Here is a 17,117-nt window from a genome sequence, read left to right as displayed (position 1 = left end):
ACCGATGGCGGGCTTATGTGAGGGCGGCAATGAACCTCCGGGTTCCTTAAAAGTAACCATTGCTATGTTAGAGAACTATGCATTCACTTTTTAATAATCCCAGATTACAGAGAAAAAAAAAAGTAATTTGTGAAATAACCACATTTTTTTATTATTTTGGTTATGCCACATATTTATCTTTTAAAAGTTGGTGAGTTAGTAAAAAAAAAATATGAAGAAATTGTTAAATGCAGGATATTGAATATACAGAAAACAATTCAGAGTGTTAATTATAAAACTGTAGAAGCCTTATGGATTTAGATAAAGAGAAATGCACAAAATAGTATTTCGGAGAAGAATAAGTCGACACTTCCAGATCACGATCTTTACAAAACTTTAATTATAGCGTTATTAGGATGGTTTACAATCTTGAAACTATGGAAACATGTAGAGTAGAGTAGTATGAACCACACACATGGAGAGAGATCTAAACCAAGCTCATCAGGTCGATCAGGAAAAGAGGGCCATTTATGAACCTTGTGCTCCCTACCTTAGTGCCAAGTATAACATCCCTCTCTTCAATTGGTCAGTGACAGGTTTATTTTTTGGTGCTCGGAGTTCTTTACCAAAATTTACATATAATTTTTTAAAACAATTATCAATATCATCTTTTGAAATTCAAAAAATCATCTCGCAAATTCTTAAAGATTTCCTGCAGATTATACAGTTTCATTTATACCACTCAGAAGGCCTTAATTAAGGATATGCTAATTTTAAATAAAATCTTTTATTTATAAGTATAATTTTATAGTCATCTTCTAAGATTTTATTTTGTAATTGATAATCAATGGTGCTTAATTATTACATTTTATTTTTATAACAATATTCATATTTAATTAATTAAATTTGTTTGCTATTAATTTCCGGATCCTCGTGGTCATCCTTAATTAAGGCCGGACGAGTTATTTCTCTCTCTCTCTCCTCCCCCCCCCCCTCAGAAAAAGAGAAAAAAAAATCCATTATTATTTCCAAAAATAATTTGTCTACAGACCTCCCTCAAAAATAATAAAATAAACTCGTAGTTTCTGAACGAACTTTCATCACTTTCGAATTACTACATACTATTTTTTTTTTCGGAAACTGAATAATGTGTTTAATGTGTGTGGACAACTTTAATAGTTTCGGGGTTTATTCTGTGATCTATTTCTGACTTTGTCAAACTAACTCCAGGACCAACGGTGGATTCCCATGACGTACGATCAGCACAACAACAACAGAAATCCACATGGGACAACACAGTAGCCTATATTACACTGACAAATAAACCATGCTCTACACGAGATCAAACTCGCTATAGTTCCTTTCAAGCATGTGTCATATCCCTGTCTTCGACGGCCGGCAAGTATTTCGAAACGTCAATCTAACAAGTTTTACGTTAAGTAAATCATATAATTCATACATACACTCTTCTCACAAAACTAGGCCTACATAATCACATTTTAAAATTACAACTGACAACACAAGAATTAAAATAAGTTGTATTTGCTTTATTTTAAGGCAACGTAACTTCAAAAGACACTATTAAAATCTATAAAATATTAAAAATATAATTTAAACAAATCGGCATCTGGTTCACAAGCCAGAGTTTGAACTAGGGACTTCTGCAATGCATTGCAGAACTTATCTGCATCATAACATAACTATACTTCGGCTATATTTAACTGATGCAAACACAACTGCAGTTTCTTACACAATCTACGTCAGTTAAGGTTAACCTAGCTTTCATGCAAAGCCTTTTATCTAAGCATGCACACACGTAATTCGTCGGAATTGAAACCTTACCGAGTAAATTTCTCCCTTACCCTGCATCCATGTTTCAAAAACAACCTCGAGAACTGTCATATATACAAATTCTATTGTTAGCCTCTATAGGTTATGTTTGCTTCTGTTCCGCCAGATGGCCGAAACGACAAAACAAGATCCATACCAGAGGCATGTGTTCGGAGAGAAAACATTTCCTACACTTACCTGTAAATCCTTCTGATTAATTTAGCTCCTTTTTCCACCAAAACTATGATTCGTGGACCCATTTCTCAGTGTACGCAAGCGCAGTATAAATAAATCGATACACATTACCTACTAGAACAGTTTCCGCAACGATGTGTTCACATTTTCTGAACGAAAACACTAGCACACAATTCACACAAGCAACAATTGCAACTATGACAGCAATAGTGACTGTGCAATTAAAAAGATTTACCTTTTGCGTTCCTCCGTACACTCGAACAGCTGACACGTGTACTCAATGCTTGATAGCACTAGTATCGCTACGGAGCGACGGAGAAGGCAGTGACGAGAGGATCTAGGAGGCACTGAATACAGCTAACTTCGTGACGTGACCTCATATCAGTCGTAACAATGCCATGGTCGTACGTCAGTCGTGAATCCAGAGGGCAAAACCTAGTGATGCATTCATTGTTTACATATCTGTTCATGCTACATTCTCTGAATGGTAATCGTAATATTTTTAATATGAAAGAAAGTTTATCCGGATACAGTAGGTTTCACCTTAGCAACTTTCATAAGTCTGATGTTTATATATGTCACCATCTGATTTTTAAGAAGTTTGACGTAATTTCCGGTGAAATTGCTTGTAAAGAAGGTTTATAGATTAAATAGCATCCGCATTTTCTCCCGCCGATTAAAGTACGTCATCAGAATTGCCGGATTTATCTTATCGGTTGAGAATAATGAAATTTATATTGAAGCTCTGAAAAGTTCCGACTATTTCCAGTTATTGTATGGAATTTGTAGTTTGTTTACTCTCATTATTTTGCATGTAGGTATGTTGTCGAGTACCCATGAGCATAGGCGGAGAGAGAACCGTTTCATTGGGGATGGGGGGGGGGGGCAAAGTAAAATCCTAGAATCCCGATATAACGAGATTATGGGGGACATCATTTACCTCCTCCCCCGTTATAGCTTGATCTTGGTACAGTATATCGGAATATGATCATTTAATAAAGATACTGTAAAATAAAGTAAAATTGTAACAAAACAGACAGACAATTTTACTTTTTTTTCTTCTTGTACAAAGGAGGGACCCGAAGACTTGCACTGCAGCCTGAGGCTTATTGTGCTTACCACTCCTATTCTGTGAATAATTGGGTAGCCGAACGGCCGCGCTCTTGTACAAGTACAGAACACAGAACCGTGAACTTAATCCGGGCTATTGTATGGATGATATGTGAATTAATGATAGTGAAATGATTCCGAGGCCCAACACTGAAAATTACACAGCAATTCTGCTTCAATTGGTTAAGGAAAAACCTCAAACAAGTATCTTGTTCCAACCAGGATTTGAACCTGGGCCCGCTTGTTTCATGGTCATACGTGCTAACCATTACTCCACAGCGGTGGACCAATTTTTTTACATTTACTTTATCTGTTTATTTAAAAAAGCAAGATATCATATGAAATGTAAATTCTAATTATTTTATTTAATCTCGTCTTTAAGTTTACACATTATACCAGGATCACTTTTCTTTTCACTGCATTGTTGTGCAGTATGTTATTCATATTTCTCCAAATGGCTACTTGGAACACCTGCAGAGTTCTAACACATGAGTACAGGTGTTACAAAAGAAACATTACAATGCATCTATTCCTCAAATGAGGTATAACAATTCTTATACATTCAGAAATTTAAAATAAATAGACACATGATCTGAAGATATTAATTCGTCAATTTAAGCATAGAAACTTAATCATAAACAAAAGCAGAAACGATCTTTTGAATTCAGTATTTTCTAATGTTAATAGAAAAAAAGAGTTCGGCTGAGTTTGGGGGGCAGTGCACCCCTATGCCCCCCCCCATAACTCCGCCTATGCCCATGAGTGAATTTTGAAGAAACACTCTATAAAAAATTACTATTTCATTTTTTGACATTATAAAATACTACATACCTCCCTCCTCCCTCTATTAAAAAGTAGTAGGGCCTACCACTGATACGGTACCCGTGGTGCTTTAAATTCCAGCTCCGACACGCTCAGTTTTGCAGTGTACTGAGCAATTCGGATTTACTTGCATTTTCATTGACTTCTTTTCGAATATACCGCGCTACTTTGATTGTCAGACATTTCCATAGGTTCACTGGTGAACCAGGAGGATTTTAATACACGTAATGTATTCAAATCTTTCATTGCTGTTTTCTCACACTTTAAATTTTCAGCATTTTCATTCCTATAAAATGCTTCTTGTGAAGCAGATTTTGTGATAGATCAAACTTGGCATTAAAGTTCATAGATAAGGTGAATAAAAATAGCTCTGTGTTTTATGGTGATACAATTTGAATATAGGCTTATATTATTTTTTCAGTTTCTTAATACTCGTATTTTTTTTTTTATTTTTTTTTTTATTTTTAAGAAACCCAAGGCTATTCAAAGAAGTGTATGTATGTGTGGTGAGCCTATTCACAAATTATGATACAAAAAAAAAATTGTTACGCAAGGGACTTTTTGAGTTACTCGCCCCCAAAAATACAAACTTGCCCATAACTTGTGAGCCCACGACAGGGAATCCCCGCATTTGTGAGGTGTCTAGTGTACGATCAATCGAATCTTCCTTCTATACCAGCATCGGTATGTAAGTCAGATGATAGGGAGTTCAATGAGATTAAAAAAGAAAGTAGACCTACTACTGTACTCTAATGAATATTTCTACAAAAAAAAATCATTCAAGTACAGAAAATTTAAAAGCTGACGTAATACATCCTCGACATAAGTATATAAATCTATACTAATAATAAATCTGTAGCCGAAATTTTTCTGGTAATTTTCGATTTTCCAAAAATAATTGGTTCTAACATATATAATTAACCACCCTGAAACCGAAAATCGCTTTTTTGAAATTTTTGTTTGTCTGTCTGTCTGTCTGTATGTTTGTTACCTTTTCATGCGATAATGGCTGAACGGTTTTCGATGAAAATTGGAATATAAATTAAGTTCGTTGTAACTTACATTTTAGGCTATATGGCATTCAAAATACATTATTTAAAAGGGGGGTTATAAGGGGGCCTGAATTAAATAAATCGAAATATCTCGCTTATTACTGATTTTTGTGAAAAATGTTACGTAACAAAAGTTTCTTTCAAAATAATTTCCGATAAGTTTTATTCCTTGAAAAAGTTTGATAGGACTGATATTTAATGAGATAAATGAGTTTTAAAATTAAAATAACTGCCATCTAAGGCCGTGTAATGAATTAAAAAACAAATGACTTCGTCTATAAGGGGCCTTGGACAGCAACAATCGAAAGCTATGAAAGCCTACAGATAATGTTTCTGTGTTTGCATGAAGTAATATCAGAAGCTAAATTAACTGATTTGTATAATTAATTATTAATTCACCATTGGAAAGTGTAGTTTCTCTAGATGGACATAATGCTATAATGTTATTACAGTAACTTCTGAGTGAATGGAGGACAGGTAAGATTAAAATAGCTTCTTATGCACAGAAAACTTGATAGACTATTCTGTACATTCGTTTCCTGTATTTCCTAAAATAATTTTTATGACCAAATGAGTGATCTCTGGATCAAAATGATCGCATTTTAATTATTCAAATACAATTTAAATTAAGTAACATAATAAACGATTTATCCTTATATCAAACACGAATGTTCCCTGGATTAAATGTCCTATTTTAATTATGTAATTACTTTATATTTATTTCTAACGCGTGCAGCGGAGCGCACGGGTACGGCTAGTAAGTAAATAAATATATAAAAATAAATAGATAAAAATAAGTAAGTAGATAAATAAATAAACAATATAGATACTGCTGACTAAGGATTATGGGAATAGCTGGAAGTGTCTGAGGCCAGAAGCATAGACAAGACTAACGGAAAAAATGAAAGAGAAGACATGATAAGAACGAGCATAGGAACGAGTCAGGGATAGCAAAAGTTACAGAATAAGAATGGAGAAGACAATATTATGTGTAAGAAAATAGTGTAAGAGTGTAGTAAGATAGATACAAACAATGGATAAAAGAAAACTAAAGTTAAAGAACATCGAGAAGTGGAAGAGAGAGAAATTAGAAGTGTAATTAAGCGAATTAGATATTTCATGTGATTCAATGTTGCGGGTTGGGAGTAGCATCAGGGGCACTATAACTGTAGGAGTATTATAGAAATAAATTTACGGAAAGAGGCAGTAAAAGAGAATATTTAGGGGACAAGCGAAGGGAAAGAGATAAGTACGTAAATACATATAGAAGGGAATATTAGGGAAATAATAAGTGATGCAAGTGTTGTAAAATGGAGAAAATGGAAATTTAGATAAATAATTTTGGAGAAAATAGCTGGAAAATAATGATTAAGAGTATGTAGATCTGAAAATAGAGAATAAAATAAATAAATAAGGAAAATTATTAAGGAAAGGAATATGCAATATTTAATATTTTTAGTAGGTTATTTTACGACGCTTTATCAACATCTTTGGTTATTTAGCGTCTGAATGAGAAGGTGATAATGCCAATGAAATGAGTCCGGAGTCCAGCACCGAAAGTTACCCAGCATTTGCTCATATTGGGTTGAGAGAAAACCCCGGAAAAAACCTCAACTAGGTAACTTACCCCAACCAGGAATCGAACCTGAGCCTCCTGGTTTCACGGCCAGACGAGCTAACCGTTACTCCAAAGGTGTGAACTACTCGTTTTCGTGTCAGTTTCGACGATAATGCAAGACCAGGAAGGCCGAAAAGATCAACATATGAACAAAGTGTGAAACTTGGGTCGGATGCTCTTCAAGAAGATCGTCGAGCGACGTGTGAGGGACTTTCAGAAACTATGGGGATTTCACCACATTCAGTATTCCGTATTTTGATGAAGAATTTGAAAGAGAAAAAATATATATTTCTTTGGGATGAGACCCTCACTGCTTGACTACTGAACAGAAACAGATAGGAGCAGAAACGCCTGGACATTGCAACCTTGCTGACATAACCATCACGAAAACGAATAGGCCAAAGAAAACTGTATTACGAACCACAAACTCTACTCAAAGCACTGTGCAAGTGTGGATTTCTATTAGGGGGTTTTGCCACGTAAAGACTCGAACTTTGGTCTTCAATCGTCACAGTACCCGAGACACATGTAGCCTCCATTTCTAGCTCTCCTTACCTAAACACAGAATATGCTATGGACGAAACTAACACACGTGCTTCTTCCTCAATCCCCCCAACTGCAACTGACGTAATTTTCATTGCTTTGCGTCATCCAGTTCACAGTATCTGCCAATCTGTGCATTATTTACGAAATTACCCTCGTATTTTAAATAAATAGACCTAACAATAATTTTTAAGTTCCTGTACAAGTTTGATATTACATATTTTGAGGCTTTTACTTACGTCATTATGTATGGAATTATAGGATGGGGTAGCTTATTTAAATCCAATTTTAATCCACTTTATTTATTACAGAAGAAAATAATTAAAATATGTATTTATAAACCTTTTGATTTTCCATCTCAAAAATTGTTTCTAGACTTTAATATTCTTAAAATAAGACAAATTTATTATACTGTATTAATAAAATTCATACATAAAAATCGAAATAATTTTGAATTCTATTCTCATAGTTATGAAACAAAAGATATGAATCCTTTAAGATTGTTTAAACCAAAATGCAACACTGCTACAGTATTTAATCATAATAGTAATTTAGGCCCAAGACTATATAATAAATTTATATTTAAATATCCTAATCTTGTCAATTCTAATAGTTCTAGTATTAAATTTAAAAAGTTATGTATGGATTTTATAAAAATTGAAAAATTGTAAATTTAAATTTATATATTCTTATTGCGTAGTAGACGTGAGACAAATTGTATTATATATTTCTTAATTTCAATTCAGGAATCCGTCCCTGAGCACGAGTTCTACTCTTTCAGGGGCGAGCTAAAGTTTTTCTGTATATATTATTATATTTTATGTTACAATTATTATCAAAATAAATAAATAAACGTATTTTAAGATAAATATTACATAAAATCCGGATTCTAATCTTAACGTTACTTGAACACAAAGCAAACTCCCGTAAAGTGGAGTTGATAAACATGACAACAAACAACCATCCCCTACGAGGTAGTTCAACCCAGCATTAAAGCTGCACCTTTGTCTTCGCACAGTACAGAGATCAAAGCTATATTTGGTGCCATAAAAGTGCCTAAAATAAACGAGTGGATCACAATTTACAGTTACGATGTTTCAAGCGAACGCTAGCGTATTGATTGGTATCGAGCCGCAAACATTTCGCTGTGCTACTCGGAAACCATGGCAACTGTCTCAGCAGACTTTCATTTGTCAGTTCCTGCTGCGAATCGCATTACAGATGCATAGGCGGAACCTCCTCAGACGTTGGCCGTGACGTCGCAAGGATTTAGTTATTCTTTTATTTTCAAAGAGTGTATAACAAATTACATAGCAACGTATGCATCCTGTTTTCTATGCGCCACACATCTCACGACTAAGCGACAACACTGTACTCCATTCATGGCATTAAAAGCGTAATTCGTTGCTATATTTGTACGTACTAGTGTTGGTTCTCTCTCTTTCGGAATTGGCAGATATTTTCAAATATACAGAATAAAGAAATATAATTACAAAACAAACAAAGAGAAATACAAATGAAATAATACAAGCAATATAAAAAGAAGATACAGTAGTATTAACAAAATTTGAGACCGAATGAGCAGCGCTCGTGCTCGGTCGCAGTTCAGATATAATATTAAAATAAAAAATAATAATAATATAAATAAATAAGTAAAATAAAATAGGAACTAAAATATAATTACAGCGGCAATGGAATTATATAATATAATATTAACACTATAGAAGAATAATATCGCACGTGAAAAGTAGGACTAATATATATTTCAAAATTATAGAATACAAAATATATAATATAGGTTGATTAATTCATACACATAGGCTATAAATTTATTTAATCAAATTGAAGATATTAACACGTTTCTAATTTTCTTGTTATATGTTAGTGGGTTACATGTTAGAAGTTCTGAGTGTAATTTAGTTAAAGCATTGTACAACCGAGGGCCAAAATTTATGCTATGCTTTACACCAGCAGATGTGAGACATTTAGGTTCTACTAATGTTGAATTAATATTTCGTCTTGTGTCATAATTGTGTGTCTGTAATACAAACTTATTACGATTTTTATGATAAAATTTTAACAGCGTATACTTATAAATTTGTTCAATATTAAATATTTTCGATTCATAGTTGTTCTTATCGGTTTACTATTTGGAACAGTCATGAATACAACTTGAATTTTTATGTAATTATTTATTATTAGTTATAATTTTATGTAATTAATATACTATTCCTTGCCAGCGACCGATATCTGTGACAACTTTGTGAACTAGAGCATTATTAAATTTATTTACACAGGTTTTAATATCTATGACCATATCGCGTGTATAGGAACTTTGGATATATCGGTAGGCCGTTTTTATTATTGTTGAGTTGACATTAGATTCCGTGTTATTCTTCTGATTGTGTTAGTTTGAGGGAGAAGAACTCAGATGATAGACAACATTAAAATACATATATCTTATGCGGAGACTAAGAGGAAGACAAAAAATAGATAGAAAGAATGCTGGATTTGCAGTGAAACACCCGATCATAGGCGGAGTTATGGAGGGGGCATGGGGGCACTGCCCCCAAACTTGTCTGAACTCTTTTTTTCTATTAACGTTAGAAAATATTGATTTAAAAGATCTTTTTTGATTTTGTTTGTGTGCTTAAATTGAGGAATTAATATCTTCAGATCATGTGTCTAGACCAGGCATGTCAATTGATGCTCCTGCAAGCGCGCGCTTTAGAGCCTAGGAGAGCCTGAGCGCTTTACAGCGGAAAGGAAAGAGACAGACGAAAGAGGTGGTATATGCCGCTTGGTCGAGCTATATTCAGGGATGGCCAGCACTGATTCAATAGATAAAGGGAAGAGAACTTATTATTTAAAACTATATCCATGTTAACTCTTAGATTTGCCTGAGAAGTATAAGTGCATTATAAGAATGTACGTTTTAATTTTAATGCTCATTTTTTTACAAGTTTGATTTTTTTATTCAAAAGAAATATTTTCTCAACTTTTCGTATAGAAAAGTGAAGTTTTCAGGTATGGGCCTATTTATTTAGTAGCTTTACAGAATGTTTTCGTAAATCTAATATACCGTATATACGTATTACTGAAAATAGTGTATTGAAAATTTTGAAAATATTCGCATGGAAATTGTTTGTAAGGAAATGAATTAACAAAGCAACTACTATTACATCATAAGCAAACGATACGTGTCCATGTGTTGTAAAAATGTCAGCTCTATAGCTTCGGCAGATTTCAAGAAAATAATTTAATATTCTGATGATAGGAAGTTGCTCACAAATATCACCTTAAAAGCATAATGCGATAAGAGTTTTGTTATGTAATATTAGTTACACTTAAAACAGATACAGTACCTAGGTAACTTTGTTTTGTACTATAATATTGTTTTGATTAGTTTATTGATTACTTTTGTAAGGCTAAATATACCATCAATATAAATTCCAACTTATCATGTCATACTCAATCTCTTTCTTTGGAATATCACTTTCTTTATGAATGATGTGTTTCATCCACTTAATACAGTATAATATTATACTACTATGGAATTTAAGTGAATATTCCTTCTTAACTCTCTATTATGTTATTAAGATTTAAAACACAAGTGCAATATTAAGAAATCAGTGTTAGTACTTTTGTTTTACAGACAGTATAGATAATATTAAACAGAAAGAAGGCATATAAAAATAACAACATAAAATTTCACGTTCCTTTTGAAGTTTGTGCACCACTGTTTTCTTAATCCAATAGGTTGGTTATTCATATACACAACCCTTCCTCTTTCCATACTTAGCGCTTGCTGCCCGCGCACGACTTCAAGGTCAGAAAAATGCGCTTGGTTTGACATCACTGTCCTATACAATTCGATCCGAAACACTGTAAGAAACACGCGCCCCGAAAATATCTTTATTAAATGATCATATTCCGATATACTGCACTGTACCACGGTCAAGCTATAACGGGGGAGGAGGTAAATGATGTTCCCCATAACCCCGTCATATGAGGATTCTATGATTTTTCTTCCCCTCCCCCCCAAGAAAATGGTTCTCTCTCCGCCTATGAACGTGCTCTTGGAAAAAAAAAACGCTATTAATGAATGAAAGGGAAAAAATGACTGGAAATAACTGCCCACGGGGAATTTATTCAGCATTAATCTCGTAAGTTTTCACTTCGTCGAACTCCGGTCACTTTGGGTGAAAATCCACTGAACTACACCTGAGTTAATGCCGCCACAAAGCTGACAATTTAATCATCTTAAATCTCAAATACACAGAAAAAAATAAATTCGGTTCAATGATTTATGACTTTTCGTCTGTATCTTCGAATTCCAAGTTATTTGAAGAATAATTTATGCAGAAATATAACTGATAAGAAGATAATAATCAGAGCTCGACATCAGGCGATTCTGTATCAGCGAGACGACCTGATATCTGACTGGCGACAGACCAATCCTGGGTCTCATTACATCACAAAGACTTCCTTTTAAATGGAAGACAGATAACATCAGGTCTGTTAAACTAATCTTACGTCTGGAAAAACCCTCTCAAGGATTAAATACAAATTCTTTTACATCTCGATTCTCCTCGTGACCTTCAAATTGTCTCAGCCTGGTCCAATGTCCTCGGCTGCCTGCTCTCCATTCGTTCCGAGGTTCGCGTCTCTGAATCAAACCTGGCCGAAGGCAATGGATTTCAAAGGGCAATAAACATTCTTCGCTACGGAGTGAACTTTACGACTCTTAACTGGGCGATCATACGATGAAATGCAGAGTACGAGTATGTGATAGTTATTTATGATGCATCACAAGTTCATAACTAGGGACCGGATTTTTATGTAATATCAAGGTGTGAAATATGTAAATATTTGTGTAAGAAAAATAAGCTGAATATGTACCAAAATGTGTAAAATCATGAAAATATTTAATATCAATATCCGGCAGGTATAGGATAGATAAGACTCTCCGGTTGTGATTTCATAGAGCACCCGACTTTTTTACCGCACACTTGACACATTACTATTTTTCCATCTGTAGTGAAAGCTTAGTCCATCGCAATCCATGATTTTATTTTTAACGTTAGGGTTGAAGATACAGAGGCCATTTTAGTTAGTTAAAGCAGTAAATAAACTGCAAGCACTGTTTCGCTTTACTGGATTATTTTATTTTAATCTTTCAACACCTTTCCAGTTTGTTCCTTTACTCCAGCTTCTTTTCAAAATTTTGCTACTTTATTGCGGCTCATGTCAGACTTGACACGGGTTTCCATGGAAGGATTAGGAAGAGGATGGGTAAGGTTGCAAATTGCATGGCAACGGCTTGTTAAGACGTGTGCAGAACAATTATAGTTCGAGACAAATCGTGTCGTCCTCGTCCCACTCCACCGCATGAAGGCAACGCTAGTTTCTGATTGATTTTTACAATACAAGGTACTTGTATGAGAAAGGTTGCCTTTTGCTCACTCATATTTACATTGGGCGGTATAGGGTGAGTGCCTCTATTACTTTCTGGAACTAAGGACGGTATGTTTCGTCCCGAAATATATCTTTTCTTGGGTAGGTAAAAAGGCTTTTTAAATCTGTGTATTTCGAATTGTAAACTTCCCCAGCAGAAGTTTTTTTTTTTTTTTTTTTTTTTTTTTCCCTTTTAGAGAATTAAAAATGAATAAATCCCCTGAATATGTAGATTTATGTAATACCAAGCCATAATATGTAATGTGGGGTAAATATGTAAAAATATGTAGTATCAAATTTTAATATATTAATGGCAATTACAAGATTCGCAAAGATTTGTTATTTATATACGGTTAGATTGAAAGGAATATAATACATACAAATGTGATCCCTATTCATAACGTATCATAGCTATTACAGTACGGACTGACAGAATTGTCAAATGAGGCCGAAGGCCGAGTTTCATATCTAGACCGCGGAACTTCATGCAATTCCATGTTTTTATTGATTTGGCATATTGAAAAAGTAAAAGTGGATCTTTTCCGATCATAGTTTTTACGTTCGAATGAAGCCAATTTTATTTTGCATAAATGCATATTTCGGAGGTTTTCCTTTTAAATTCATATATATTTTTATTTTGCATATTTAAATGCATTTATTAACATCTTTCCTTCTTTTGCCCGATTTAGTATCTAATTTCAAAATTTCTTTCTTAAAAAATAAGAATAATTTTTTTATTATTTATTTATTTTATTATTAGTAAGTTTGAAATGAATACAAGTTAATACAATGTAAGATGAACTAGCCCACTCCTGAATGAGTAAGACTCGTGCTCAGGAGGGGATTCCAATACAGACAAAAATAAAATTAAAATCGAGAGTGAATGTAGATAAAAAGTGTTTAATATGTTTAAACCCAAACTATAAATCCAATACAATTTTTTATTTATTTTTTATTAATTTGGATTCGTGGTTAAAATAATATTAGAATAACAATTGTTTAATAGTCTGGGATCTTGACTCTTGCTATGATACAAAGCTCCATTGGTTTCACACTTAGGTTCAGATAAACGCAGAGAATTCATATTTTTAGTTATATATTTATGTATACACCTTTCAAAGTTATTCAGATTTTTGTGAAAATATTTTAATAAAACAAAATAATAAATGTGTTTAATGTTTAAAACTTTAAATGTTTAAACAACAATTCAGTTGAGTAATCTTTCTGATTTTTAAAACAAATTTTTAATATTTTTTTCTGCAGTAAAATTAACGGATAAAGGTTGGATTTATAAGTTCCACCCCAACCTATAATACCATACATAAATATAGATTGAAATAATGCTACATAAATTACACGTAAACAGTTAATTGACAAAATATTTCTTAGAACAACAAAGTAATATAATGTTTTACGTAATTTATTACAAATATAATGAATATGATTATTCAATTTTAAATAATTATCAATAATTATACCTAAGTATTTAACCTCACTAACTTTATTAATAACTGAACAATTGCAATAATGGAATAGCTATTGTTTTATCTTCATTAATTACGAGTGAATTTAAATCGAACCATTATTTTATTAATTTTATGCTCGACCATGCCGAAATGTAGTAATTATACACCTGGTAGCAGTCCTTTAATGCATGTCATTAAAGTACACCTACTCATTAAAGTTCAGGTGTTTTCAGCCAATGACAACTCAGCTTACAGGTGTTCAGCCAATAATGAGTCAGCTTTGTACCGTTATAAAACCGCAAGTATCGATTATTCTCGGATATGCAATCGAAAGACAATTAGCGAAAAGTCACGGAGGCTGGAAATCCAATACTGTCGCAGAAGGTTATGTTCTGTTACTATAATAATTAGCGTTAATTGTAAATAATATTCAAATAAATTCAATTTGTCATCTCGTTTTTCAATGTCGAATTCAATAATCAAAGTTATACCAAGTTTAACGGGTTACACAAGGTCAATGACATTATTGTTTCTCGGAAAAAATCAATACTTTCGCGTCTGCGCACATCTCACAATTCACGACCTAGAACAAGGTCACTTCCGATCTTGTCAGATACAAATAAAATGTATACATCTGAATACCGGTGATTTCAAGTTAGAAATATGGTCGAGCATAAAAAGTCGTATGAAACTCGCCTATAATGGTAATTAAGAAGCTCGTATGAAAATTATGAAACTCGCTTGGGCTCGTTTCATAAACATCCATACTCGCTTCTTAATTACTATCATTATAGGCTCGTTGCATAATGTAGGCTACTATTAAGAAATTACCAAGAATAAAAAAATTATGTGAAAAATGAAATCAATAATTAAATTTATCATTGTTCCGTATTCTCTCCGCAATCATATTGTATTTTTAATTTAGCCTCTGCTTTGTATTTTGGATCCTAGTGTCAGCCCTAGATGTCGGCCAGATGTCCCAAATTGTGGAATTTGTTGCTGTTGAGGACATGAAACTGCTGTGACGACAATGAACATTTCTCCCTATTGTACAGGGACATCATTTTATTTTTACTAGCATTTGTAATATTAACCTGGCTATACCTTTGAATTAAAGGTTGAGGATCGGCGGAAAAACTGTTACTCCTTCCACGACCGGAGTTTGATGATACTAGCGTAAAATGGAAACAAATCACTTTACTAGGTATAGGAAGGAAGAAAAGTAGTGCATCCATTTAGGCCTACGTAAATTAGGAAATATCACGATTTTGATTTTTACAATTTTCGTTCGATTTTTATTTACTCAAAAATAGTACAATATTAACAATACGTGTTCTTTTACTAACTGAACTATCCAGGCGGACGTATTCATTATGCAATGTATAGTATACTGTGTCCAGCACATTAGCATACAATATGGAGAGTGCATTTAAATTGAAAAATAATCAAAATCTGAAAATGGTGGACGTTCATTTCGATATAGGCTTCAATTCTTTTGTACATATTATCAAAGACGTTTTTATGCATATCTTCGGAAATTGAATGTATTGATTGTTTCTTGAATGTAATTTTTTAATTTTTCTGTTGTTGTAGGATGTTTAGCAAACACAACTGTTTTACAATAACCCCAAAAGAAATAATGCAAAACACTCAAATCAGGCGACATGGGGAGCCATAATCCTGCTCATGTTTAAATAGTTCTCTACCTACTCTATAACAGTGTACCTAGCATACTGTAAATTCAATCTTCACTTCTGCCCGATCCGCACAGATAAATTTACTCAGACATTCTCTCTGTTATCCGTCTAAGTGATTATGTCGCAGGGTGGTATAAAGTGGGAAAATCATATGACAGTTACTTAACGAGGTCCTTTTATTAAAATTATTTTAAAAATTTTGTATAATATTACGTTGTCACTAGCCTTTACAGAGGGGCCAGCAGAAATGTGTAGGGGAAACCGGGATGTGACGTAACCAAAGGACGTAACAGTACCTGTGCGAAAATACCTATGATTCAATAAATGAATTCTCTTTCTTCACTGAAAAATCCGACCATATTTCAGGAACGTACTGTACTCGCTCACTCAGTGCTGTATACTGTACTATGACCGTACGACGATGACTGCGTATGTGGCCTTGGACGGGGTGGAAGTTTGCTAGTAGAAGGGGTGGGAGTGAAGCACATTCAAAAACTCAGGTACAATAAAAATTGAAATAAAAATAAAATGATGTTCCTGTATAAATTGTGTCGTTTTTCACTTTAAAATGATGCTAGCTGTGTGTAGAGACTAACAGTGGGAAGTGTAATGTTTCAGGGGCCAGACCGAAAATACGCGTATAACCTAGATGTCATTCAGACTTCTCCTCTGATTTCGTAGAAGCAAAAAAAAAAAAAAAAAATGAATGTATTCAGACACCTGCGACAGTAGAGTCATGTAGTGTTGAGGTTATGAAATTGCTGCGAAGAAAATACTGCAAGTGCGCTGAGAACAAAACTGAATGTATTTACACACCTGCGACAATTAAGCACGTGGAGTGTAAATTTTCATTTCAACAAGTTTTACTGCCCGACTAAACGAAGAACCAGTACATGATCGATCTGCATACAAGTTTAACCACCGACATGCAGAAAGAAAAAAGTAGCAGAAAATATTTATTGAAGAAATGGGTTTGTGGAAGACAAATGTTTTTCTATCGATGGAAAATCATCTTCTGTGCAATATAGATTCTTGACACTTATTTACTTACAAACGGCCTTTAAGTAATCCGGAGGTTCATTGCCGCCCTCACATAAGCCCGCCATCGGTCCCTAGTCTGAGCAAGATTAATCCATTCCTCAGCATCATATCCCACCTCCCTCAAATCCATTTTAATATTATCCTGTCCAGACCTGTGGAGTAACGGTTAGCGCGTCTAGCCGTGAAACCAGATGGCCCGGGTTCGATTACCGGTCGGGGCAAGTTACCTGGTTGAGGTTTTTTCCGGGGTTTTCCCTCAACCCAATATGAGCAAATGCTGTGTAACTTTCGGTGCTGGACCCTGGAC

At 33.9% G+C, this 17,117-nt stretch overlaps 1 protein-coding gene across 8 annotated transcripts in view; it reads right to left on the bottom strand.

Annotated features, from left to right (window-relative positions):
• The window catches only part of cu (NADP/NADPH phosphatase nocturnin), a 271,415-nt gene that overhangs the window by 40,590 nt on the left and 213,708 nt on the right, over positions 1–17,117 (bottom strand). The window contains exon 1 of one of the 8 annotated variants that reach the window (XM_069844951.1): positions 2,240–2,386. The exons of 5 other annotated variants lie outside the window; for them this stretch is intronic. Coding sequence is in view for 2 of the 3 variants with exons in the window: in XM_069844948.1 (XP_069701049.1) it covers positions 2,008–2,069 (62 nt within the window). In the remaining variant the exon portion in view is untranslated. Of the gene's footprint in view, positions 1–1,841; positions 1,868–2,007; positions 2,192–2,239; positions 2,387–17,117 lie in introns of those variants that run through there. 2 more of the 8 variants (XM_069844948.1, XM_069844950.1) reach the window with 2 other exon arrangements.

This window comes from Periplaneta americana, chromosome 14, assembly GCF_040183065.1.
Source record: "Periplaneta americana isolate PAMFEO1 chromosome 14, P.americana_PAMFEO1_priV1, whole genome shotgun sequence".
Taxonomy (NCBI): domain Eukaryota; kingdom Metazoa; phylum Arthropoda; class Insecta; order Blattodea; family Blattidae; genus Periplaneta; species Periplaneta americana.
The sequence above is the reverse complement of the archived record's forward strand: the minus strand, read 5'-3'. Positions and strand labels throughout refer to the sequence as shown.